The sequence below is a fragment of the Solanum tuberosum genome, unplaced genomic scaffold (genome assembly GCF_000226075.1).
Source record: "Solanum tuberosum cultivar DM 1-3 516 R44 unplaced genomic scaffold, SolTub_3.0 scf00060, whole genome shotgun sequence".
In the NCBI taxonomy this organism is placed as follows: domain Eukaryota; kingdom Viridiplantae; phylum Streptophyta; class Magnoliopsida; order Solanales; family Solanaceae; genus Solanum; species Solanum tuberosum.
Window position 1 is genome coordinate 307,830 of NW_006238985.1, and position 25,521 is coordinate 333,350.

Sequence of the window (25,521 nt, forward strand, 5' to 3'; positions counted from 1 at the left end):
CCCCCCTCCTCCAAAAAAGTTTATGTTTGTTTTTAAAAATATTTTCAATTTCAAATTTTTATTTTTTTACCCATCTCACCCCTACCCCCAAATAAATTTAAGTTTATTTTTAAAAAAATATTTTCAGTTTCAATTCAAAAATTATTTTCTACTCTCTAGTAAAAATAAAAGATATTTTCTCAAAAATATATTTCATTCATAAATCAAACACCAAAAATCTTTTCTGAAAAATATTTTATACTCACCAACCAATCATGAGAAAATAAATCCAAAGTCTACTTGTTTTCAATGAAAACATTTTCCTTCATACCAAACACACCCTAAGTTACATGAGAAAATAAGTCCAAAGTCTACTTGTTTTCTAGGAAAACATTTTCCTTCATACCAAACACACCCTAAGTTTTGAGAGTGACTATTTTGCCAACTCTCCCTATATTCTTTGATGTATAAGACCATCTCCAACCCACCTCTATTTTACTCTCCATTCTCTATATTTGGAGAGTAAAATAGAGAATGGGCACTCCAATCCACCTCTTGCTGGTGGTGATTAGAGAAATATTGCTGTCAACAGATAAACATCTATTTTTTAGAATCTTATTCACTTGAATATTTGTTGTGCTTAATTTATGCTCCATTCATTTGCCAGTTAAGGTATTTGATATGCAAACACATACTTGGTCAAACTTGAAGACTTATGGAAAGCCGCCGGTATGTCTGTTTATGCTATGACTCTTTCCCCTTTGAGTTCTTCAAATTTCATGACATCCTTGCTTCAGATTTTGATAACTACTTCTTTTAGATGTTTCCCATCTAAAGTGCTGTTTTCTTTTACATTCAGTTCTAAGATTTGATTTCCTTCAGGATTACCATTTTTATGGTTTCTTTTGTCATTTTCGCACTTTCCTGTGTTTGGTCCTATGGCGGAGCGTAAAGGGGGGAGGGGGTTAAGGAGAGAGAACTTAACTAGTCTACGTTCCAAATGAAGTATTGATGTTTTGGTTAAAGTTGTTTGGTAGGTTGGAAGGTAAGTAAATGTGATACACTTACTCTTGCTTTAGAAGGATGGGAAAATTGAAGACAACTCTCCAATTTTACTTCATTTTATCAAACACTAAGTTGCTTGGACTCTTCACTTTTGGTGCCACACGAGTGCCGACATGACGTGGGGGTGGGATTCATACCGGATCTGGTCAACCGATTTTGGGACTTTGACCAAAACTGTCGGAGAAATTCAGGACAGATAAAAACAAAAGCTGAAGTGAAATTGAAATTGAAGAAAATGGAATACCTTGTATATATAAATTTCTATGTAGTCCTTTTCCTTTTATCTCTGTTTGGATTCTCCTCTTGATCAACATTTTCTCCTCATAATACCTTGTAAGTTTTCCATATAATGTCTCATAATTTCCCTTTTTCACCTCAACTAGCATAGCATGGGATTAACATGTAATTGGTCATCTTTGGTCTTATCCGTTTTAAACTCAAGTGTAAATGAAAGAAGTACACTAATTATTTTGTACTTTTCGTTTGACTAAAAAATAAAATTCCCTTTTGCTTTTGCAGTTATCGCGTGGAGGTCATTCAGTTACCCCTACAGGAACAAGCTTAGTCATATTTGGAGGCCAAGATGCAAATCGATCTCTTTTGAACGATCTTCACATTCTAGACTTGGAAACCATGACCTGGGATGAAATGGACACATTGTAAGATGCTTTTAGGAAGTTTAAGCATCTTTAATTTCCCTTCGTATTTTCTTGCTTGCCTGTTGAAGGACAAACAAGTTTGTCTCCATCTGTGAGTCTGTCACAAGCTTATGCTTTTCACAAGAGATAACCTTGTCAGGCTAGCTTGCTCCTAATGTTTGTGTGTGTAGGTACAATATCCCAAGGTCAAAAGTCTGGTAATTAAAAAAAAATTAGTCTGTGTATAATATTCTCTATATCTTCTCTTTGAAAGCTTATCTCTACAAGCGCTTAGCAGCAATATACCTTTATCAACATGCAATAATCCTAGTGGTCTTACCATTTCATATTATGTTGAATCCTTATTCATTCACCTAGCTCTTTTTTGGTAGGGAGGTGGCTCCTTCTCCAAGGTCCGATCATGCTGCCGCAGTACATGCTGAGCGATACCTTCTTATTTTTGGCGGGGGCTCTCATGCTACTTGCTTCAATGATCTGCATGTCCTTGATTTACAAACTGTGAGACAGTGCATTCAGTTTTTAGCTGTTGCAAAACTGCTCTAGTGCGATTCTTTATTTATAACGGGTAATTTCTATATATTCTACTTATGTAGATGGAGTGGTCAACGCCTACTCAACAGGGTGAAATACCAAGTCCACGTGCGGGCCATGCTGGTGTGACAGTTGGAGAGAATTGGTTTATTACTGGTGGAGGCAACAATAAGAGTGGTATGCATTTGTCCTCTTAACAATTTACTCGGGATCACAACAATTCTAACTTTCAAGTTTTTATTCTTGAGAATAGTAAATGGCAAGCTGCTCTAAGTGCATGTTGTGACATTTGCATGAACAAAACCTCCTCAGTGTTGTTTATGTTAGGATCTTGTACTTTTCCCTTTTTTCCTTCAATAAGGGTTGATGATACAAGTTAGAACTTTAAATCCAGAACTGAGTTATTGTTGACATGCTTACCTTCCAGGTCTTATTTACCTTTTTTATAACTTTAGAAGTCACTGCTTAAATTCTGACATTATGCCTTGTAATGAAGAATCAAGACAGACTTGTGAACCACTTTGTCATAACATTTGAAGGCCTTAATCTTATAAGAGATGATGATATAACCAGTCTCGTTTTAATTTTTTTGTGAGGGGTGGGGGGCGCGAAAGAGTAATCATTCAATCAGATAAATTCCTTCTTTATGGGGCTGGGTGTAGTTTCAGATCGTCCCATGAATCCCTTTTAGCAATTGTGCTATCTATACTGTTGCAATGTACTTCTGATAGTGTGAAGTGGCCTGCATTGTTGTAGAACTGCAATCAAGTGGTTCAAATCTTTCCTAATTTCCATCTTAAAATATGTTTCATCTATGCTCACCTTCACATCTTTTTTCGTTGTGTGATTCTTCCATTTTAAAATTCTCTCCCAGGAGAAGGTAGAAATGGTTAATTGTGCAACCCTTTTTTCACAAAGGAAGCGAATTCTAGTTCCAAAACGTATAAAATGTCTGTTGAACCTGATTTATGGTAGCATTGGGCTTTTTTAATGCTATGAAAGGTAGCAGATCAGATTCAAGTGGACTTTTTTGGTTGTTCTTCTTGGTCTGTATAGGAAGTAGTTTGGTCTTTGTATGACAGGAACTTTAGTCAGTGAGGAAGTAATTTTAGTTTCTTGGTTCTGATTATTGGTGAACCTGGAGAAACTATGCTTATCCAATAGGAGGACATACTTGGTCATTACACGATGTTGGCAATTCCGTGAATCACTTTATTGTTGCTTCAAAATTGTTAATTTTTGTCAACCAGTACCAAACTTCATATATTTATGTTATTTTCCCACTCTCTTGTACTTACTACAGGGGTGTCTGAAACTGTTGTCCTCAACATGTCTACACTGGGTTGGTCCACCGTAACAACTGTTCAAGGGCGTGTTCCTCTTGCTAGTGAGGTATTTAATGTTCTGACTAGTGTTTGGGGTTTTAAATCACTAACTAGTTTATTTTTTCTAATTAAGCATTTGGTGGTTAGGTTACAAAGCCTACTTTTGTTCTATTATAGTGATGGTATACTAGAAGCTATCTTGATTGGACTATCCTAATTTGAGCTTCTTGTCTGTAATATTGATATGGTGCATGTAGCTTTTCTTCATACTTTTTTCTCTTCAATATTTGCCTTAGTTTCTGTTCTCGAGGAGTGGTCAATACTCTGATCTAATCTGCGATATGTATCAATGTGAGTTGAGGTAGTGGAGTTCGACTTGCAGAAGATTATCCATCGGAATTCATGAGCAGTTGTATTGTCTGATCTCCTTCATCCCTGATATTCTGTGGGTGCTGAAGATAAGTTTGACTAAAATCCAAATTGACCATAGTATCAAGATAGCTCACTCTTAAGTGTTACCAGCTTACACCTAAACGGCTAAATGACTTGGTTGAATAGTACAGTTCTGAAACTAGATTTCATTGTTGGATACAAAATTAAACAACGCTGAAAATTGTTAGAGCTTAGTACTCTTGATGAACTAGAGCCAAACTTGTTTGGTGTTCTTTATTACTGTATGGACACTCATCACATGAGACTGAAATGTATACTTCAGACTTGAGATTGTATGGATTTACCATTAATAAATAACGGCATGTTAGTTTTGAGCATTTGCAGAGTTTGATAGTTTATTTCTGTATATCTGAATGTTAAAATCTTATTAAATTGTGCATTAAAATAATTCTTGTGTCAACAGGGCTTGAGTTTGGTGTTGTGTTCATATAATGGTGAAGATATCCTAGTTTCTTTTGGAGGATACAATGGGCGGTATAGTAATGAGGTGAGGTTGCTAATAATTCTTCTTTTCTGGTACAGATGTACTTTTTTCTTTCACCTTTCACCTTTCCACTCTCAGATCAGACCTTATATGGCAGCTTGTGGGTTGCTTGGTTTCTTTATCACTGTTATGACTACTTAATATCTTTGTTGTGGCTTTGCTTATTCTTTATAAGGTCAATGTATTGAAACCGAGCCACAGATCAACTTTGCAATCTATGGAGACTCCTGTACCTGATAGTGTTTCAGCAATGCAAAATGCTACTAATGCCACGAGGGATTTGGAGTCAGATGTTGCAACAGTCCAAGAGGGAAAAATCAGGGAAATCGTGGTGGACAGCATTGAATCTGAACCAATGGTATTATGATATATCAAATATGTTATCTTGCATTAATTATTAGTAATATGGATGTGAGTTTGGTTGCTTGGCTTTAGAAAAAGGAACTTCGGTTTAGTTTGGTTAACGTCTTTTATACACAGCTGGTATGTTGGTCTATAAAGCTGGAGTTCGAAGTCCAGATATGATTTGTACTCTGATTAGTAAATAAATATAAATATGCATGCCTTAATCTAGTAGGTGAAAGGATGTGCTTTTCAAGCAATGAACTCCATTGAAGTGCTCAGCTCTGATTGATTGAATCCCTTCAAAGAGATATAACCCATTGCACCTACTCTTATCTAATTAGAATGCAATGACTATGAATTCATTTTGGATATGTAGCTTGGGCTTGGACAGGTACACAGACACAGTCCAAGTCTAGCAAACTGATGATTTTTATAAGTACACATGCATGTACTTAATGCTATTGATATGGGATCTTCAAAATTTCTCCCTTCTCTTACTTGTTGCAACTGACAATCCACTACATTGTCACATTCTTTTTTATACTTTCTTCAGTCACAATACTTGTTCTGTATGATCATACTCTTCTCTGCTATCATTTTGTTTGTTTTTTCCTTGTCTTTCCCTTGAGACTTGTTCCTACGTCTCATCTTGCAGGTGAACAAAGTTGAAGAAACTAGTGAACGACTTTTAGCTGCCCTCAAAGCTGAGAAGGAAGACTTAGAGTCATCTCTCAGCAAAGAGAAGTTGCAAACGCTTCAGCTGAAGCAAGACTTGACTGATGCTGAGGCTCGCAATACAGATCTTTATAAGGTAACTACTCCTTCAGTTTGATAAGTCTGCTTCTTAGAGTGTTGGCAAATACTTAGGCAGTTTTTGCTTCTTTCTAATTTGATGGAACTTGGGGTTACATTTTTCATCTTGGTTTTCTTCTTTCTACTAGTATCTTTTGCACTTTAATGATGCTTAGTGAGTTAGTAAGCAACTTGTAATTTATGGTTCCCTTCCGCAAAAAAAGTGAATTTGTCTGGAACTCTGGAACTGTTCTTCCAAGGCACCTTTTCATGTTTCATCTGTCTGTATTCCATTTTCCATTGCAGTTCCTGGTGTATCTAGATTAAAGCAATTACTAATTTTCACTGTTACCGCTGAAGAAATGATCGAGTCACTCCCCTTTTTTTTCTTTGGTTTCTTAGTCATAAACTCATAATAAAAGCAATATCAATTAATGTGCAGAACTAGTGTCAAAAAAACATTTGGTGATCGGGAAAAATATCGGCATTATGCATCCTTTTTGTGATTTGTTGTTTCAAGTGCAATCGTCTCTTTCGTCTTCCAGTAGAGGTCCTTAATTTGCTTCCCGGCAATAGGGACACCACTGGGCATGACCCAACAGTAACATTCAGTTTCAACTATGATTCTCTTAATTATGCAGGAGCTCCAATCTGTACGTGGTCAACTTGCTTCTGAACAATCCAGATGTTTCAAACTAGAGGTATGGAATAGTTAAATTAATTACAACATATTAAAGAAAACTCCTGTTTACACTTCTTCTTTTTAAAATCCTTTTCTGGTGGGTGGGTGGGGGTTTTCCTGACTCTTATATACCGGAGAATTCCAAAGCTGAGAATATTATAAGGTATTGTAACTAAATGGTGAAGATTTACCATATATTCTTAGCATGTGTCTCCCACTGTACACCCACCTACTCATGATACATGCATATTGCAGATTTAGAACCTTGGAGTAAGACGATAGTTACCTAACATGGAGCTGTAGTTGCTAGAATTACTCAGGCATGTGGTTTTTCTTTCATAATTAAGATGTGAAGTAACCAAATTTAAGCTATTTCAACAGGTTGATGTTGCGGAGCTAAGACAAAAGCTACAGACTCTGGAAAGCCTAAAGAAAGAACTTGAGCTACTCCAACGACAAAAAGCTGCATCAGAGCAAGCCTTGAATGAGAAGCGAAGGCAGAGCTCTGGTGGAGTATGGGGATGGATTGCTGGAACTCCTCCTAATCAACAAGATGATGCTTGATGCAATAAGTTTGATAATAGAAAACCAGTTTTTCATTGATCATTTTTTATTAAAAATATTTTTATTTTGTTAGTTGTTCTTTTCACAGATAGAATAAGATATGGAGTCGAGAATTCTTTTAGGGTGGAGGGAAGTAATGTCTTTTGTATCAGGGCAGGCGGGACTTTTGTTGTATAATTATGAGTGGCTACTAGTGCTACTTATTTTTTGATCGAGTATTCACCAGAACTATTCTCAGAAAGAGAATTAATTGGTAACAAAGTATAGGACGACTTGTTATGGGGTTTTCAGGTATTTATGGATTTTTGTAATGCATTTCGTCCTACTGTATTTATCTCCTGGAAAAGATAGAGTTATTCATAGAATGAAGTATGAATTGTAGTACTTACTTTTTAAGCCTATGGTTGCATTCAGTTTACTTCTTGTTTAAACTGTCATCCTTGGAATATCGACAGAAAAGTTAATGGGTAAGGGATAAAATTGCCAGCTTTCAAGAAACTGTTGGTTAGACTTCAGTTCAACTTAATTTGAAGTTCATACTGTTATAAAAGAACCATTTTGGGTCTGTTTGGCTTAGTTAATAAAGTATATTACGTACTAAACACTTCAACACTTTTTTAAGTGTTGGAAACTAATCCTATAAATAACTAATTTCGTATTTAGATAAAAATGTTGAGATTGATAGTAATAAATAGTTGGCTTTTGGAGAAGGATCGGGGGGTGCAAAACATATATTTAAGATAAAACAGTAGTTGAATTTTTTTCGTCGCGTCATAAACCTTACAAAATAAAAAAAGAGGGAAAAGTTTAGAGTGATAAATTTATGAATTTTTATTAACTTAGAGAAGATTGCCTATAAGTTGGTTACCTCTTTTAACTTGTTACTTTATGATATGGCACATTACTTGCTATGCCTATTTCTCACTTGGGATGTTGTATTTGGATGATGGAGAGGAGATAATTAACGTATAATGAGAAATCATTTCTTTTTAATGTATAATGTATAATGAACTTGTATAATGTGTTAAAAATTTTATAGAAAAAATTGATCATTTGTGATGAAAAGTAAAGTATTATTTTTTTAAAATATATTATTTTATCCACTTTAACATCTCGTACTTTGTTAAAAATAAAAATTAATAGTAAAAAGTGTTGAACAAAGTGAATTACAAATTCTTTTAAATTTCTTTTTAAATTTTAGTTTCAACCATTACTACAAGCATATTAAAATGGGGTATATCAAGTCATCAACTTCTTGAGTCAAATTTTATGGTTCTAACTTTTATCTTTTTTTAATATTTGTCAACTTATTACTTATAGAATTATGTTAACAATTCATATAATAATTGCCTCACTAAAGGATGTTTTTCAATGTTAAATTGATAAAATCTTACCTAAAACTACTAACTGAAAACACAATATTAAATACTAACAATTTTCATCTAAATAATGTAAGAATTTTTTTTTTGAATAAATACATATATGAAATTTGTTTATATTTTAGACATCAAATTGAAATTTCGCTTTAGGCCCCTAATTACGTTGAGCCGCCCTAAGGTAATCTTTGGACTAATTGTTTTTTTTTTTGGAAAAATTACAGAAATACCACCTTTTAGTTTACTTATTACCATTATCCCCTATAAGTTTTACAAATTTCCAAAATCCCTCATTTTCGCGCATCAGATTAATGTATCAACGCTTATATTATTGTATCTCGCGCATCAGATTAGTGTATCATGTATAAAATGTATATCAGATTAGTGTATCATATATAAAATGTAATGTATCTTACTTAACGATTAATGTATCTCGCGCATCATATTATTGTATCAGCGCTTATATTATTGTATCTGTTAGAGAGATTTTTGTAATTATAAACTTTTAAGGAATATATTGTATATGTGATTTCTGATATTTGTCCTTTTATTAATGAGGTCCACTCTCCTAATCGAAGGCATTAATAACTATTTTTCATAGGAAATAAAGTCCTATGATTCAACATCCAGAGAATTAAAAAAATTAAAACATTTCCCCCAAGAAGGGAACTTAACATATATAGGAATCATTAACCTTTCGAAAACTCACAATAAGAAAATGAGCATTAGCAAAATAGTACTTCTTCTATATCTTTTTTTTTTCTCGACAGTTTAACCAAAAAATTATGCACAGTTAATCATTTGTACGTGGCGTAAAAAAAGAGCCATTATAACACGTGGTGTCTTCCATTTACTACTGCAAAATTGGGCCTTAAACAGGTTAAAGCCCATGGGCCGGAAACTAATAAGTTCCATTCTCTCTCACGCATCAACAATTCTACATTTGTCTTTCGTTTTCTCACAGGGTTTGTACCGTAATATCCAGAATTCTCACTGTATCCGTGAATTTGCTGCATTTTCCTGGAGAATTCATCGGTGTTCTTCCTCCGGAAGGTCCGTTTTGAAGTCGTATGGAAACGGAGTTTTAGCTCCAGGAGATGATTTCTGTGATGAGCAACAGATTCGAAGCAAATCGAAGTAACGATTCAGTAGAAGAGACGCAAGTTAGGGTTTCCAGTAGGACCCCCGCAGATGATTCTGAACAAGCGAGGGTTTCTATGGACGTAACGGATTCTAGCGCTTCCAATTCCCAAACAGAGGATTCTAGGGTTTTGGAATTGGAAAGTGAAGGAAACCAAATTAGGGTTAAGGAAAGAAAAAACCAAGAAGGTGGTAGTTCGGGGAAGTCGGGTCGTGTGAAGTTGGACCAGAAAGGAAAGACAGCATTGGTTTCTAGTAAAACTGATGTGAGGAAGGGAAAAATGGAGCCTTATGTTTCTGAGTACGATTTAATGCTCTCTAAGTTTGATGAGTTTGCTGGAAATGTGAAATGTTGGTCAGTTGGTTATGGGTTTGAAATGGGTGATATGGTGTGGGGAAAGGTGAAATCACACCCTTGGTGGCCAGGTCACATTTTCAGTGAAGCATTTGCTACTCCGTCTGTGCGAAGGAGTAAAAGGGAGGGTCACATCTTGGTTGCCTTTTATGGTGATAGTAGCTATGGCTGGTTTGATCCAGATGAGCTTGTACATTTTGAACCAACTTATGCGGAAAAGTCTATGCAGACTAATGTGAAGAACTTTATAAAAGCAGTGGAGGAAGGGGTCGATGAAGTGAGCCGGAGGAGTGCTTTAGGTTTGGTTTGTTATTGTAGGAAGACATACAGACTGCGTGCTGTGTCAATTAATGGGTTCTTTGCTGTAGATTTTAGTGATCTTGAGAGGAATTGTACTTACTCTGCTAGTCAGATTAAGAAGGCTAGGGAAAGCTTTAAACCCAAAGAGACTAGGGATTTTGTGAGTAAGTTGGCATTGAAGCCTAGGAGAAAAGTGCACGAGGATCTTAACCTTGTTAAGAAGAAGGCAACTGCGTTGGCTTATAGGAAGGCTGTTTTTGAGGAAGATGATCCTACCTATGCAGAAGCTTTTGGTGTTGTTCCTTCTAAACAAACACAAGAAGTGGCTCAGCCATATAGACAACCCTCTTCAAGAGGTACTATGTTTCCCTCCCTTTGTTTTATTCAATGCTCTCCTATCAAAACCCCAAAAAATAACCTTGCAAATCTTTTGCCTTGTTAGTGTGTACTTTATTTTGGAGTATTATGTAGCTCATTATTTGAGATGATACACCTAGAACACTAAAATGAAGGGATTGCAATGTTTTAACTTGTTTGTTTCAAGTTATTTGGATAGAAACTACTTTGTTGGATTGTGTAACCAGGTATTGGTATTGATGCCATATTGCAGTGCCGCTTAAGGCCATCAACATTGGTGCATTACAGTTTTGGTGAAGATTGAGTGTAAATAGGAAATTAAACGAGGGGAAGCGTAAAGATCTTTCCCCTCTTATATATCCAATCTACTCTTCTAGCCAACCCAAAATATTGTGGAATGTTCAAATAAGTTGGCCAAAGTACCAATGTTTCCCCCAAGCATGAAATTTCACTATTGGTTATGCTCAATGAGGGTGAACTAGCCTTAATCTAAAGGAATTGGAAGAAAGGGAAGAAAACACGAGATAAGTTGCACATTAGTGCATACTAGTTTGTCTTATAGAAGTTTATGTGATTAAAGACATAACTGCCTTGGACTCTTTGTCCCCACTATTAAGTGGGGAATGAAGGGTTCAACGTCAATGTTGTTAGCTCCGCTATTGTTATAGTGGGACAGGTGAACTAGAGCCTAAAGGCGAATTCAACCATTTGGATATCTTCAACCATATAAATAACTAATGGTTGTAGTACGTGTTTTTACTATATGTATAGGGGGCTTGTTTGGTAGGATGCGTTAGAAAAATAGTAGATCATTAACTTTGTGTATTATTAATACCTTGTTTGGTACATTTTTCCAACCTATGTATAACTAATGAAAGCATTAGTTATACATTCTATATTTGGTATTATGCTATGTATAATTAATACATGACAAAACATGATAATAGCAATGCAAGGATTTTTTGATGCATGCACTAGCATGGTTAAAGACAACATTGTCCCTCAAAGAATTTTCCACATCCTTATACAGTGGTGGGTGTTTCTGTAAACATAAGTTTTTAGAAATTATGCAATGCTTGTTATTCTTAATACACCAAACTTACAAGTGCATAAGAAATAATCCCAGTATAACTAATGTAGTACTACTAATACACCTTATTTTTAGTATTATTTTTATACACCCTGCCAAACGACCCTAAATGTATAACTCTATCCCCCAACCAATAAAAATAATAATAACAATTTTGTTTTAGCATTAATCAATAAGTGGATGGTAATGGAATCTTTTTTTTATAAAGGTAACATTTGCATATCAATCATCAGCTCAAAGCTAGTATCCAAAAATTTACATCATATCCTCCCTACACACTTGCGTGGCTGGCATAAACAAAAGATAAAGAAAAGAAAAGAAGAAAAAAAAGAGAACTATCCCTAGATCCTCCTTCATCTTTATAAGGACCCTAAAATGTCTACAATAGCCACATGATCATCTATAAGTATCCAAAAATTTACATCATATCCTCCCTACACACTTGCGTGGCTGGCATAAACAAAAGATAAAGAAAAGAAAAGAAGAAAAAAAAGAGAACTATCCCTAGATCCTCCTTCATCTTTATAAGGACCCTAAAATGTCTACAATAGCCACATGATCATCTATATACTTTGAACTGCACCTCTAGCAAAAAGTGATAATGCAGTTCATTTTAATCTTGTGTAGAGGGCTGCTCTTGTTATCAAAACTCCTAGAATTTCTTTCTTTTCATATGGTCCACCAAATAACTGCCGGGACAATTTTCCATCTACTTTTGTCTGTACTACCACTACCACTGCCCTCCATATTCTAGCTTTCTAGAGCCTATCATGTTCTCTCTGGAACAGTCCAACTTAAACCTCTGAAGCTAGTAAACAAATTCCACAGCTGGCCAACCACTTTACAATGTAAGAACAGATGGTTAATTGTCTCTGCAACCTACTCACAAAAACAACATCTTGGGCACATCTGTATTCCCTTCTTCATAAGATTCTCTTGTGTAAGTACATCCTCTTTCACCACCAACCAAGTAAAAACTACCACTTTATATGGTATTTTAACCTTCCATATAAGGTTTCAAGGGATAAAGTTAACTTGGGATCCCATCTGATTCATATTTCTATATGCAGAACTAACAGTGAATAATCCTTTGTTATGACATTTTCATTTAAGAGTGTCTTCTTCTTCCTTGAATCCTAAGAACTGATCAAGTGTTCCATAAAATTCAGTCAATCTCTTAACTAGTACTACACACAAATTCTTTTTGTTATCTCACACATATTATAGCTATTAGAAGGAATGTGTTGGGTCATCTTTATTGTCTAAGTTAGTGTTTTGGAAGGTAAGGTGACGAGGACCTGCCTCATTGAGGTGAAGCGCTTGCCTTTTTTGAATTGATGCGCCAATAAATCCAAAAAATTAAATAACTAATTGACTATATAAATAATCAAAATCTCAATAACAATAGTATATTAGCAAATATTTTAATTCAAAGAACTTGAGGACTCAAAATTCATTAGACAAGCTATACTAAATTACTTTAAAGTAAAAAGAAGCTAGAAAAAGAATTTACCGGTGCCCAATTACCAAAAACAAACTTTTTGCAACTAAAGTCTAAAGACATAGAGAACCCAATCGCAATGCGACTGAAAAAAGGTAAGTGATAATAAAACCCTAAAATCCCAAGCATCGTCTTTTTCTTTTTAAAGAAGTAGTGATTATTTTTTTTGAAAAAGGACAATGCCTTTTTGCTAGTTTTTTTCACAACTCTTGCCTTGTTGTAGAATGATGACCTAGTGATGCCTCGTCTCTCGCTTAAGGTGCTAAGGTGAGCGCCTTTGATAATGCTAGTCTAAGTTGCGCTAACTCTTCACTTTTGATGTCACACCTCTGTCAACATGACGTGGGTGTGGGATCTGTATCGGATATGGTCAACCAGTTTTGCATACTTTGACCAAACTCGATAGAGAAATCAAGACAAAAATAGTGATTTTTTAAATCAAATCTAAAGCTAGGGTGATTTAGGCATATCCTTTTTATCATTAAAAGATATTGTAATAAAAAGTTAGCAGTCAGAAGGTGCTTTAAGGATATTTACGAGCTAAAACTTAACATCACTATTGAATGTGTGGTGAACTAAATAACTCTATCATGTCCTCTTATATCATATGCAATAGCCATGTTACTTGCACAAACCAAAAAAATACAATAAAGAGATGCATTTGTAGATTATGACTGAATAGATCAAGCACATTAATAAAAATTTATACATTCATTTTCTTCCAAATAGTCCATCATAATCTAGGCATATTTTTGTAACTCTATAATTTAGATATTTGATTTAATTTTAGACGTATTCCCACACTCGCATTCGTACCTCAATCTCTAACCTTGAATCTTTATATATAGATTACGAAGGATCAGATTTCTAGATCCACATATGTATTAGACATACACACTCGAGTTCAAGCAACTTAGTTTATCGCCTTGGAGTGCTCAAATCAAACTAACTTTAATTAACATTCGGTACAGATTGAGCCCAAAAAAGGCTACAATGGTAAATAATATATATTGGCAATATGTATTAATTGAGATTAATACAAAAAAAAGTGTGATGGAAAAGAATGAGGTGGTTGCACTATTTTTTTATTTTGATGATTGTGATATTCGGATCAATTTTCACGCACCTCGGTTTATCCACGGTATACTTGTTACCTCCCACCGATAATAGGTACTAGGTAATTATTTCTACCAAGGCTAGGACGAATGGGAAGAATCACCTAGTATTTCTTGTCTCCGTTGGAAATTGAACTGATACCTCATGGTTCTCAACCATTTCATTGACTGTTAGGCCACACCCATGGGTGCAGTTGTACTATTCTGATGATGTTATTGTTCCTTCCCTTAATGTTTTGCACTTCCCTTCATTGTAGTTTTTTTTATTTCATTACTATTTAGATTTGCTATATATTAGTCGAGTTTCCTTTGGAAACAATCTCTCTAACTCCATAAGGCAGGGGTAAGGTCTATTTTTAAATTTGGACATGTGTTTGTAGGGATAAAACTGAAATACCGAAACAATATCGTATCTGCAACAAGTGCAATTAGATACAATAAATCCTTTATCATATATCCAATTAGAAAACTTGTAATTTCAGTTGGCTTTTGTCATCTTTCTTTATTTTGTTCCTCTTTCTATTGTTTCTTATTTAGCAATTCAATAATCTAATTGTATGGTCTCATCAAAAGTTTACCCTTGTTATTTGAACATCACAAACTTGATGAACTATATTCAGGACTGGACTAGTGATTCAATTAATTGAACTTCATTGTTAGTATTTTTGGTACAATTTTCATTCTTTGTATCATAAGCTACTGGTCTAGAAATTCTTTCAGAATAGAGGGAAGTCAAAATAAAAAGAAGAGGAAGATGTAGGCTAATGAGAACTTCAAATAGGATGCAAACTTATAATTCATTTCTCTCGCTGCACATAAAAATGTAGCATTATCAATTTATGAGTCATAACAATCATTATACTAGATTATCAAAGAGGGAAATTATTTTTGGGTTTTGTTGGGGAGGGGATGAATAGAAATGTGCAAGTGGAAGGAGGAAAAAACAAATGCGTACTAAAATACAAAATACTAGTAGATAAACCTTCACAACTATAAATGTTTAGAAATGACACCAAAACTTCTTGTGGATTCATATCAGCAAGCAACTTTTGCTACGCCTCTGCCCCAAAAGGTAGGGATTGGTTATATCAATTCCCCCTTATTCATTTCATCATCATACAATAATAAAATAAAGTAGAAACTAAGTGATCTCTAATATGGAACTGGATTACCACAGGGATCCGTAATATGACTATCACAACTGATTGTAGAGTTGATCATTCGGACTTTTCAATTCTTCATAGATGTAGATCTCGGACCTATGAATGGGGATATTTCCGAAACTCACATAGAAAAAAGGAAGTGAGTTAGACAAAAATAAAAGCAACTTGGACAAAAAAAGAAGTGACTTGGACAAAAAGAAACGAAGTGACTTAGACAAAAAAAATTTGTCGATAACCTCAGACCAATCAATCGAATATTGATTAATACGTAATTGATCGAACACTACTTGAAAACGGCTCTTCTGCTCCGAAACGGACTGTTCCAAATGTTCCTGGAAACTCTTGCTCCCATTGGACCATTTGTATCTATATGCATCAGGATCCCGATTCATGTATCTCTGCAGGGGACTTCAAATTATTGTCCACATGGGTTAACTCTTTTGGAAGTTGATTGTGATTCAACAGAGGTACTCCATATGGTTCAATAAGCCTATGAAATTTATAATGCCCTGATGACAAGCCAAGGGATCCTCAAGTAAAACATATGTATTAGGATCATAACCAAGCAATTGATGCATTGGCCAAGGATGGAAAAAAGAAAGAAGTTTTTTGTTGGACAGAGAGTTTTGCTAGTTCCTCCCATATAGCCAACTCTATTTTTTGGACAAAAATTGTAAAAACTAGTTACAGTTGAACAATTTCAATCTGTAATATTAACGGGAAGGTTGACAACCACGAATTAATTTGGAACACTACTACAAATATTCTGTAAATCCATTTAGTTAATCCATATTTCTTAGCTAGCCATAATAATAATGATAATAATAATAAAATATTAGATTCATGTTGATAAAATATGGTGCATGATATATTTTTATAATAATACTATACTTACCTTTAAGTTTTGGTGGTACCTTTTATTATAATAATACAATATTAGGTTTATGTCGCATGCTATGGGAGGTGTTTGAGGTTGGATATAGTAGGCGTGATGAGAGGTTGAGACAAGTTGAAAAGGCATTAGGGAGAGGTGATTAGATAGGACATGTCATAAATTTAGATTATTGAAGACATGACCTTAGATATGAGAGTTTGCTTTTCGAGTGTTCAGGCTTGTTGTTTGTCGTTCTACTAGTTGTATTCTTGTACTTCTTGCTATTGATATATATCATCATTTGTTTATTGGGTTTCAGTCATTGCACCATTTTGTTGTTCTTATTCTTTTCTTGTAGGCTTTGAATTGGTTCTCTTATTAGTGTTATGTTTTCATTATTGTTCTCTTCTTCTTTATACTTGAATTTGTTGCATTGAGTCTATGGTCTCTCGAAAACAGTCTCTCTACCTCTGTGAGGTAGTGGTAAGCCTGTGTATACTTTGTTCTCCCCATACTCAACTTATTGGATTCACTAGATATGTTGTTAGATGAAATCAATTATTATTTTCTTAATACTGCAGTTAGAGGGGGACTTAAATGGAGCAACATGGACTATGGAGATTCATATAGTAGATCCCAACTTGGTTGGGTGGATGCATTGATCTTTTTTATTCTTGTAATCAAAACTGATTTTGAATTTTGTTTTAACTTTTCTCTAATTGTTGTTCAAGTAAAACTGAAAATATGCATATGCAACCCATAATTTTGAAGTGATTTTGTTGACATGAATCTAGTATTTTTATTTTATTATTATTATTAGGGAAAGGTTCAAAATGCCCTTAACGTATCATAAATGATTTAATAATATCCTCCCATCTCTTAGATAAAATATGTCCTCAACATTTTCTTTAGGTATAAAAATGCCCTGTCTAACTGTACAATGGCATGACAATGATGAGTCATTTAATGAAACAAATGGCTTCATCTTATTGTCCACATAAATTTTTAAATTCAATCTAATTATCCGAGATAAAAGATCCAAATCCACCCATTCACCTATTTTTAAAATTAACCTAATCTATTTTACCCCAAGTTCCCTTAATTGATTCACTAAATCATAAGGAAATTCAAAGGTGAGTTTGTATTGTTTGTTAGAATCTTCTCACACTTGGTAGGATCCTAAACCACTCTCCCGGCAACTTATGCTATGGGAACAATGATTCTCCAAAGCACGGGATCCCTCACTCTAATATTAGCCTCATACACCATTGAACTCATGGCATCCCCCGTTGATGCAATTCTTGCCAAAAAATAATTAAAATTCGCAGTTTTAAACTTCAAAAATTTATGAGCAAATTCTAAATGGTAAAAATGATTTACTTTCAGCTGAAGATCAATTTATTTTCACTCTAGATAGGTTAGGTTAATTTTTAAAACGGGTTACTTGGTGGGTTTAGGGTTTTTACCTTGGATAGTTAGATTGGGTTTAAAAATTTATGTGGACCAATAAGATGAAGTTTCATTAAGTGACTCATCATTCCCATGTCATTGTGCGGTTAGAAAAGGACATTTTTAGACTGAAAGAAAACGTTGAGGACATTTTTTATCTAATATATGGAAGGAAGGCATTTTAAAACCATTTATGATTATGATACGTTAAGGGCATTTTTGAACCTTTTTCCTTATTATTATTATTATTATGGGTAGTTAGGAAATATGCATTAAACTAAATCAATTTACAAAACATTTGGAGTTTGGCTCCAAATTAGTTCATGGTTGTCAACCGTTGTGTTAATATTACAGGCCAGAATTGTTTTATCTTAAGAAGTTCTTAAGATGCTTGTCCAAAAAATAGAGTTAACATACACGGGAGAAACTGGCAAAACTCCGGGCTAGGGGGTCGCAGGCTACAAGCCTTTTACAAGCTTGAAGGGTTGGAGGGAGTATCACGAACAAACTATAGCACAACCTAAATCCAGTTGGGGAAAATCATTTCCCTGAAACACTAGCCAAGCTTCTTCTTTTATTTGTTCAGGGGTTAGGTGTATAGAGTAGGTGGTCCATCAAAAAATTTCTTCCCTGGCCAAGGCATGAGTTGATAGGTTATGCTCTTGTAAACATGTTTTACTTGAGGATCCCCTAGGCTTATCATCAAGGACCCACATTCATATATCAGGGCATTCTAAATTTCATGGCCATGTTGAAGCATATGGAGTACTATTGAATTACATTCAAATTTCCATAGGAGTTGACCTTTGTTAACAACAATTTGAAGTCCCTCGAATAAAGTTGCTCACATACCGTGTTAGTAGTATTAAGGGTTCCTTTAGTAAATCCAATTACCCATTCACCATTAGAGATCACTTATTTTTTACTTTATTTTATTATGTATGATGTTGAAATGAATAAGTGAGAATTGATATAGTCAGATCCCAACCTTTTGGGATTGAGGTGTAGTAGCAGTAGTTTGTTGATATAAATCTACAAGAAGTTTTGGTGTCACGTCTAGATAGTTTATAGTTATGAAGGTTTATTTGTTTTATTTTAGTATGCACTTGTTTCTTTCCGCTTGTCCATCTTTATTACCCCACCCACACACACACACAAGAAAGAAAAAAAAAACCCCTTTGATAATCTGGTATTATGAATCATAAAGAGATAATGCTATATTTTTATGTGTAAAGTAGTGATGGAAAAAATGAGTAGAAAGCAACTAAAACCGAACCGACGATATGAAGTCGTATCCCAATAGGAGTCTTCCATTCTGAGGAAACAATTGTGGTACTAAAGTGTTGAAATAAATTGCGAAGTAGTAATATGGGGTGAGATTATTTGACAATGGTAGTATTGTGTGTACATCGTATAAAGGGTTCACTATCTTCATATGGTTGTGAAGGGGTTGCTATCTTCGTTTGTTGGAACTTGCAAGTAAAGCTGAATCTATCTTAAAGCTCCTAGATTTGCTATAGATTTAGATGGGGCTGTTTTGCCTTCCACACTTTCGGCGCAATGCCCATAATTCCAGCATATTCGTTGTGTTGTTTATGAATAAAAACTTTACCAATTACCATTTTAAAATTAGAAGAAGGGTGTCAAGTTGTAAATATTGTATTTGCTGATGAATAATTGAATTTGATTAGGAGCTTTTTAGTTGTATTATTATACGCACAAGAAATGTCCTCATTAAAAAAAATCAGTAAAGAAATGTGGCACAAGAGTGAGAACATAGCGTTTTGGGATGAATGTAATTAACAAGTGGCCAAATAAAAATTGTTACTCCTGCCTTACCTGTGTTGAGTTGGCCATATAAAATATGATGGTTTATGTGCAAACCCCGCTTACTTGAGTTTTCAACCTTCTTTTTATGTGGTGAAATCCCAGATGATAAAAGTAGATTTTTGTCTTTTTTGGCTGTATAAGTTATCCACATCACAATGCCTTTACTCTTCTTTGCACATATGGACAAAAGTGTTTTTTTATTTGCTGGCTTCCATCTTCTATTGGTCATGTTATTTCAGTCTTAGTCTTTAACGTGTCTGAAATTTTATTTTTCTAATATTAGTTTGAAGTCTTGCTTTTCTTTTCCTTCTAATTCTCTCTTGAAACGTTGTGTATCATTATCTTTTGGAAAATAAGTGTGTATACATTTTTAGTAGAAACAAAGTCCTCAACTAGTGATCAGATTTGCTGACATGTGTCTTCTGTGCTTTTGCAATTTTACAGCTCCTTTGAGTGGCAGATTGGTGCATGCAGAAACTCTGGGTAAGGGAAAGGGTTCTGCAAAATCTAATAAAATGAAGGACGAAGTTGAGAAAGACAGATATCTGTTTAAACGCAGAGATGAGCCTGTTAACCTGAAAGTCCACCAAGTTGGTCCAGCACAAGCAGGTTCTTCTGACCAGCCCGCTCATCTAGACAGCTCCTCCTTGGCAGGAAAAGATGTATCTCCTAGTGCTGCTGATGCGTCTGGCTCCACCTTGATTGAGAGCTTTAAGCAGCCCTCAATTCAGGTAGCTAATGTGGAAGAACTTCATGGAGAGAGACAAGCTGAAGATGGTGGTACTGATGTTGTGTGGCCTTCAGATAAGGTCAAGGTTCGTAAACGTTCTGGTGGAGAAGTGAGTGGTGGAAGTAGTCCGTCAACTGAGAGGAAGAAAAAGAAGAAGAAGGTGGTGTTGGGCTTGAAAACTGACTCTAATCATGTGGATGCACCAGCAGCTGTTTCTTCAGATAATCCGGTAATGGAAAAAGTTGCAAGAGAGTCTGTCCAAGTTCCTCCAGTTTCCACGGAAGAACTTCAAATGGATATTCAGCCAAAGGATGATCCTGCAGACAGCTCTGTGCCTGACCGTGTGGTAACAGAAGATAAGGTTGAGATTAGAAGCGACAATATTGATCTTCGTCAATTACTAAGTGATCTCCATGCGATAGCTCTTGATCCCTTCTATGGTGCCCAGACCAGAAATATAAATACTATACGAGAAGTGTTTCTGAAATTCCGTTCCCTTGTATATCAAAAAAGCTTGGCTTTGTCTGCCACCGTTGAGAGTGAGTCAAGTACCCCCATCAGCAAGTTACCTGTTGCAGCCCCTATGTCAGACACTGGCCCCAGCAATAATGTGAAACAAACATCAAATCTGAAGCCACAGAAGAATCCTGCCAGGCCTGATGATCCTTCTACCAAAGGAGGGCGAAAGCGGGGTACTTCAGATAGGCAAGAGGAACTGGCCGCCAAGAAAAAGAAGAAGATCAATGATTTGAGAACATTGGCAGCACAGAAGAAGGCTTCCGGTAAGACTTCAGAAGTTAAACCAGGTGAATGCAAGGAAATACCTGCAAAGAAGCTGGTTTCAACACCTGTGAAATCATCTAAACCAGATAGTGTCAAGAAGAATGACCCGGCAGAAAAGGTACCTGATCCTACCATGCTTATTATGAAGTTTCCATCTAATGGAGCTCTTCCCTCCATTTCTGAGCTGAAGGCGAGGTTTGCCCGTTTTGGGGCTCTGGATCATTCAGCTACTCGGGTCTTCTGGAAGTCATCCACCTGCCGTTTGGTCTACCAATACAGGGATCATGCAGTGCAGGCCTTTAGATTTGCAAGTGCTAGCACGAATTTGTTTGGGAACACCAATGTGAGATGCTCTATTCGAGAAGTGGCGGCTGAAGCACAAGACACCGAAGCTACGAAGAATGATAGTGGCGGGACTTCTGCACCAAAAGATAGGGCAGCTGATTCGAGGTCCTCGGGAAAGCCTGGGCAGCTGAAATCATGTCTAAAGAAACCCCCAGGTGAGGAAGGGCCGACGATAGATGGTGGTAATGGTAGTAATAGGGGAACCCCACGTGTAAAATTTATGTTGGGTGCAGAAGATAATATTAATAGGGATAGAGGTGAGCAGATGAATGATATTAAGAACGTCAACAACACTAGTAGTATTGCTGATGGAAGTGCATCTTCTAGTTCTAATATCAACAATTATACAAGTCAGTCGTCCATGCTCCCTCTTCCTACTACTGCTCACTATGCCAATGCACCAAATGATATTCACTTTGCTCTTCAAGCTCCCCATAGAATTGCGCCCAATTATAACAATCAAGTGTCTGCTCCTGAAGCCAACTTTTCACAACACATGCTATCCCTTCTCACCAAGTGCAGTGACATTGTGACTGATCTGACGAATTTATTGGGCTATTTCCCCTATAATGGCCTTCAATAAAATTGGTTCTTCATTTTTGGAAGGCTTTTGGGATAAGCCACCAACTCATCGACACAATGCATAGCATTTAGTGACTGAAGAGCAAAAGGATGCAGATCAAAATCTGCATATGCTAAAGGAACTGTAACCTGCTGGATTCTGGAATTGCTTAAAAATCTCTCTATTGTATACTTTCAGATGACCTGTATCAGAAGAAGAATGATAGTGATTGTGCCATCTTGTTTTTTTTTTATTTGCTCTTCTACCGTCCCCCCCTCTCCCCCATCAAAGAAAATCTCGCCGCTTGAGATTCTCTGTATTGACATGTTATAATTTTAAAAACTGGAATTATGTAAAACTGCTTAAGAAGTTGTTGGCAAGCAGGTTCGGAATCTAAACGTAATCTTAAGAACCAAGTTAGAATTCACATCAACGGTAAAAAAAAATTTATCTCCATTGGCGTTAACACCGACGCAACGATTTTATGACATTTTTTCAAATAATATACTGTTACCACATAATTATAATTAATTAATATAATGTATATCATTAAATCACTTAACTACAGTAAGTATCTGTTTGTTTTTGTTTGCTCATAATTGACTTAGTGGACTTCTTAAAAAAATAAATGAAGTTCATGTTTTACGATATCCATATTAATTGGTGTATAGTTGATGAATTTGAGAAATGATTTGAAATGGTAGTTATAGTAAAGGTAAAACATGAAAGAAAAAAAATATTTTTGTTTTGATATATTAAAGTAAAAACAATTAAAAGTGAAAACATATTTTTTAGTATAGTGAATAAGTAAAAGGAAAAATATATTTGTTTGGCGGAAATATTTTAACAAAAAAAAATAAGCGGGCTCAGTTTCAATTAAGGCGTTTCGTTGTGTCATTTTGGCTGGACGTGACTAGTAAATTAGCAGTTAGAAAGTGTACTTTTTTCAACTAGAAAAGAGCTAACAAGTGTTGAAAAAAGAAAAATGCTAATCTTTCTTCTGGTGTAGTACTCCCTCTTCCTCCGCTCTGACCAATAATATTTGTCCACTATTGATTTTGCATACTTTTTAAGAAACTATAACTAGAAGTGTAATTTCTTTTTATCACATTTTAAATATACTCCTTCCGTCCACTATTGTTTGTCAGGGTAAGATCATGCACAATCCTTAAGAAAAATTTAATATAATGTGCAATTTGACTAATATAATCCTATTATCAATCATTATTAAAATGATTTGTACTTCTTGAAAATTGTAAAAGCAACTTTTTTTCACATTAAAGTAGTCTTGTAACTTTAAAGACTACTTTTTGAAACTAGTAGTTATGTAATTATTAAGGGCAGAATTGGAAAACAGTGACTAATTGTTTCTTGATTGTTTAAATTGACAATTAATTTTGAACAACTATTTTTAGTATACATGACAAATAATAGTGGACGGAGGGAGTACTATCTATGTCCCTAATTACTTGTCCACTTTTCTTTTTTTGTATTCCCTAATTACTTATCCATTTTGACAAATCAAGAAAGAACTAACTTTTTTTACCTGTTATACCCTCAATTAATTACTTTGAAAAAAGTAGAATTTCTTGAAAATATTAAGTTTTTAATTCATCTACTTCATAATTAATAAGGGTAAAATGATAAACTCACTATGTCAATAATTGCTTTCTTAATAGGTGTGTCAATTCAAAAGTGAACAAGTAATTAGGGATAGAGGGAGTAATAAATACTATATCTTGAGTAATGTAATTGGGAAATGACTATAATTAATGATAAGAATAGATTAGAAACTAAGTGTAAAATTATTCATTCATTTTATAAAGTGGACAAAGTATTATCTCAATATAATATAGTGAACAATTATTGTTAGAAAGATGGAATATTAATATTCCCTCTTATCACAATAGATCATTGAAAATGATGTATAGAATTGTAAATGAATTCACATTTCCTTTTACTTGAAAGATGTGATGAAGAATTCAGTTAATGTTTTTAAGAATCTCAAAAGAGCTCTTATGTTAGATTGTGGATGGCAAATGAGCATATTGAGTTAATAAATTTGTGTGAGCTGAAATGAGTCACTTTAATTATTGGATCAAGATGCAACCTGCCCAAAGTTTGGTTGGGTTAAGATGGGGCAAACAACTAATCATAACCCAACCTTAACTTCCAAGAACAAATGTAATTAAGAAGGTAAATCAACACATAATTAAGATTAGCTTTTGATGTAAGCTAATCTTCCAGTTTGCTTTGAGATCCAATTCCATTAGCTAGACCACAAAATAGGGGTGTAAATTGATCTTTAGTGGAAGTGAAAGAATCCAATTCCACCATATTATTTATGTATGGTGTAAATTAATAATTGAAGATTTCTATAATTTGACCAGACATATATATAAATCTCCCAATGATATCATCATACTTTATATACCGAAATATATCTAATATAAGATTATATTTTAAAACAAAGCGTATTAAACTATTACTTTAATAAAGTAATGTGCGGTTTTACCTAAGGGCAGAAAAGAGAAAACTAGAAAGGCAAGAAATATTAGGAAAAAAAAGACATTTTTATGTATAGTTCAAACTTCCATAGAGGATTAGAAGTTGGGTACTAGTAATTTTGATTCAAATTATTATAAGAATTAAAAACTTAATTATATAAAATATTAAATTTTAAATCCACTAAATTTTGGTGCTAAATTGCTTGTTAAATGAGTACAAAATAATGAATGAAAGCAACGATCAATGGAATAATGAGTAGATCACTATGAAGATCTATTTCTGAATATTATTTCTGCTATGTGTGGGGATATGTAACTGTTATAACGGATCCCATATGTAACTGTCAAATTCAAATTTTGAACCCATACAATTTTAGGATTTTTTTTTTTTTTTTTTTTTGGTTATGTGTGGGGATATGTAACTGTTATAACGGATCCCATATGTAACTGTCAAATTCAAATTTTGAACCCATACAATTTTAGGATTTTTTTTTTTTTTTTTTTTGGTTTATCAGTGTTCTGTGTATTTACATTGTAGTTCGATTAAATTTGGATTCACATCGAAAAGTCACCCATACAGTTTTAGGAATTTTTTCCTTTTTGGTTTCCTACCTGATTTTGGCTACCCCATTGGAGTCTGACTAAATCAAGATTCAACCTAGAAAATCCACATTGGGGGTAAAACACATCCTACAAAGGCGATTTTATATCTAGGGAACTCGAATCTGAAACCTTTGATTAAAATGAAGGAGTATTTATTACTCCACCTATCTTTACGTTTTCTTTTAGTTGTAAAACTAATTTTATGAGAAAAAAAAACCTTTATTATTGGAGTAGTTATTTCTTTTTAAAAATTTATATTATAAAAACTGATATAATTTCTTGGAAATTTCGTCACAAATGCGTAGATTATTCCGTAAGGTCCGTTTGAAAGTATATTCTAAAAATCTGCTTACACACGCAGTAGACACGACGTTGTTCGGAAATTGGGCGCCTTATATTATATTCTATTACTTCATGTCCCTAATTACTTGTTCACTTTTGAATTTACACAAAATAATAATTGGCATAGTAAATTTATTATTTTACTCATATTAATTATGAAGTGGATAAATTTAAAATTTAATATTTTCAAAAAAAATTATATTTTTCAAAGTAATTAATT

General features: G+C 34.5%; 2 protein-coding genes across 2 annotated transcripts in view; both read left to right on the plus strand.

Moving 5' to 3' along the window:
- Positions 1 to 7,275, plus strand: part of LOC102596081 (acyl-CoA-binding domain-containing protein 4) — a 13,666-nt gene extending 6,391 nt beyond the window's left edge. The window contains exons 9-18 of the mRNA XM_006344579.2: positions 647 to 708; positions 1,564 to 1,703; positions 2,075 to 2,201; positions 2,297 to 2,411; positions 3,538 to 3,626; positions 4,416 to 4,499; positions 4,672 to 4,854; positions 5,497 to 5,652; positions 6,275 to 6,334; positions 6,697 to 7,275. Coding sequence (XP_006344641.1) covers positions 647 to 708; positions 1,564 to 1,703; positions 2,075 to 2,201; positions 2,297 to 2,411; positions 3,538 to 3,626; positions 4,416 to 4,499; positions 4,672 to 4,854; positions 5,497 to 5,652; positions 6,275 to 6,334; positions 6,697 to 6,879 — 1,199 coding nt within the window. The 3' untranslated portion in view covers positions 6,880 to 7,275. The remainder of the gene's footprint in view (positions 1 to 646; positions 709 to 1,563; positions 1,704 to 2,074; positions 2,202 to 2,296; positions 2,412 to 3,537; positions 3,627 to 4,415; positions 4,500 to 4,671; positions 4,855 to 5,496; positions 5,653 to 6,274; positions 6,335 to 6,696) is intronic.
- Positions 7,276 to 9,183: 1,908 nt separating this feature from the next.
- On the plus strand, positions 9,184 to 22,177 carry LOC102596406 (uncharacterized). The gene is made up of 2 exons (XM_006344580.2): positions 9,184 to 10,406; positions 19,874 to 22,177. The coding sequence occupies exons 1-2, from the start codon at positions 9,353 to 9,355 to the stop codon at positions 21,868 to 21,870; spliced, it is 3,051 nt and encodes a 1,016-aa protein (XP_006344642.1). The 5' UTR covers positions 9,184 to 9,352; the 3' UTR covers positions 21,871 to 22,177.
- The last annotated feature ends 3,344 nt before the right edge of the window (positions 22,178 to 25,521 follow it).

Bases quoted from the DNA above. Each gene is read 5' to 3' on its own strand.
- LOC102596406 (XM_006344580.2), top strand. From the start codon at position 9,353: ATGATTTCTGTGATGAGCAACAGATTCGAAGCAAATCGAAGTAACGAT. The intron at 10,407-19,873 runs GTACTATGTTTC...GCAATTTTACAG, and splicing joins TAGACAACCCTCTTCAAGAG to CTCCTTTGAGTGGCAGATTG.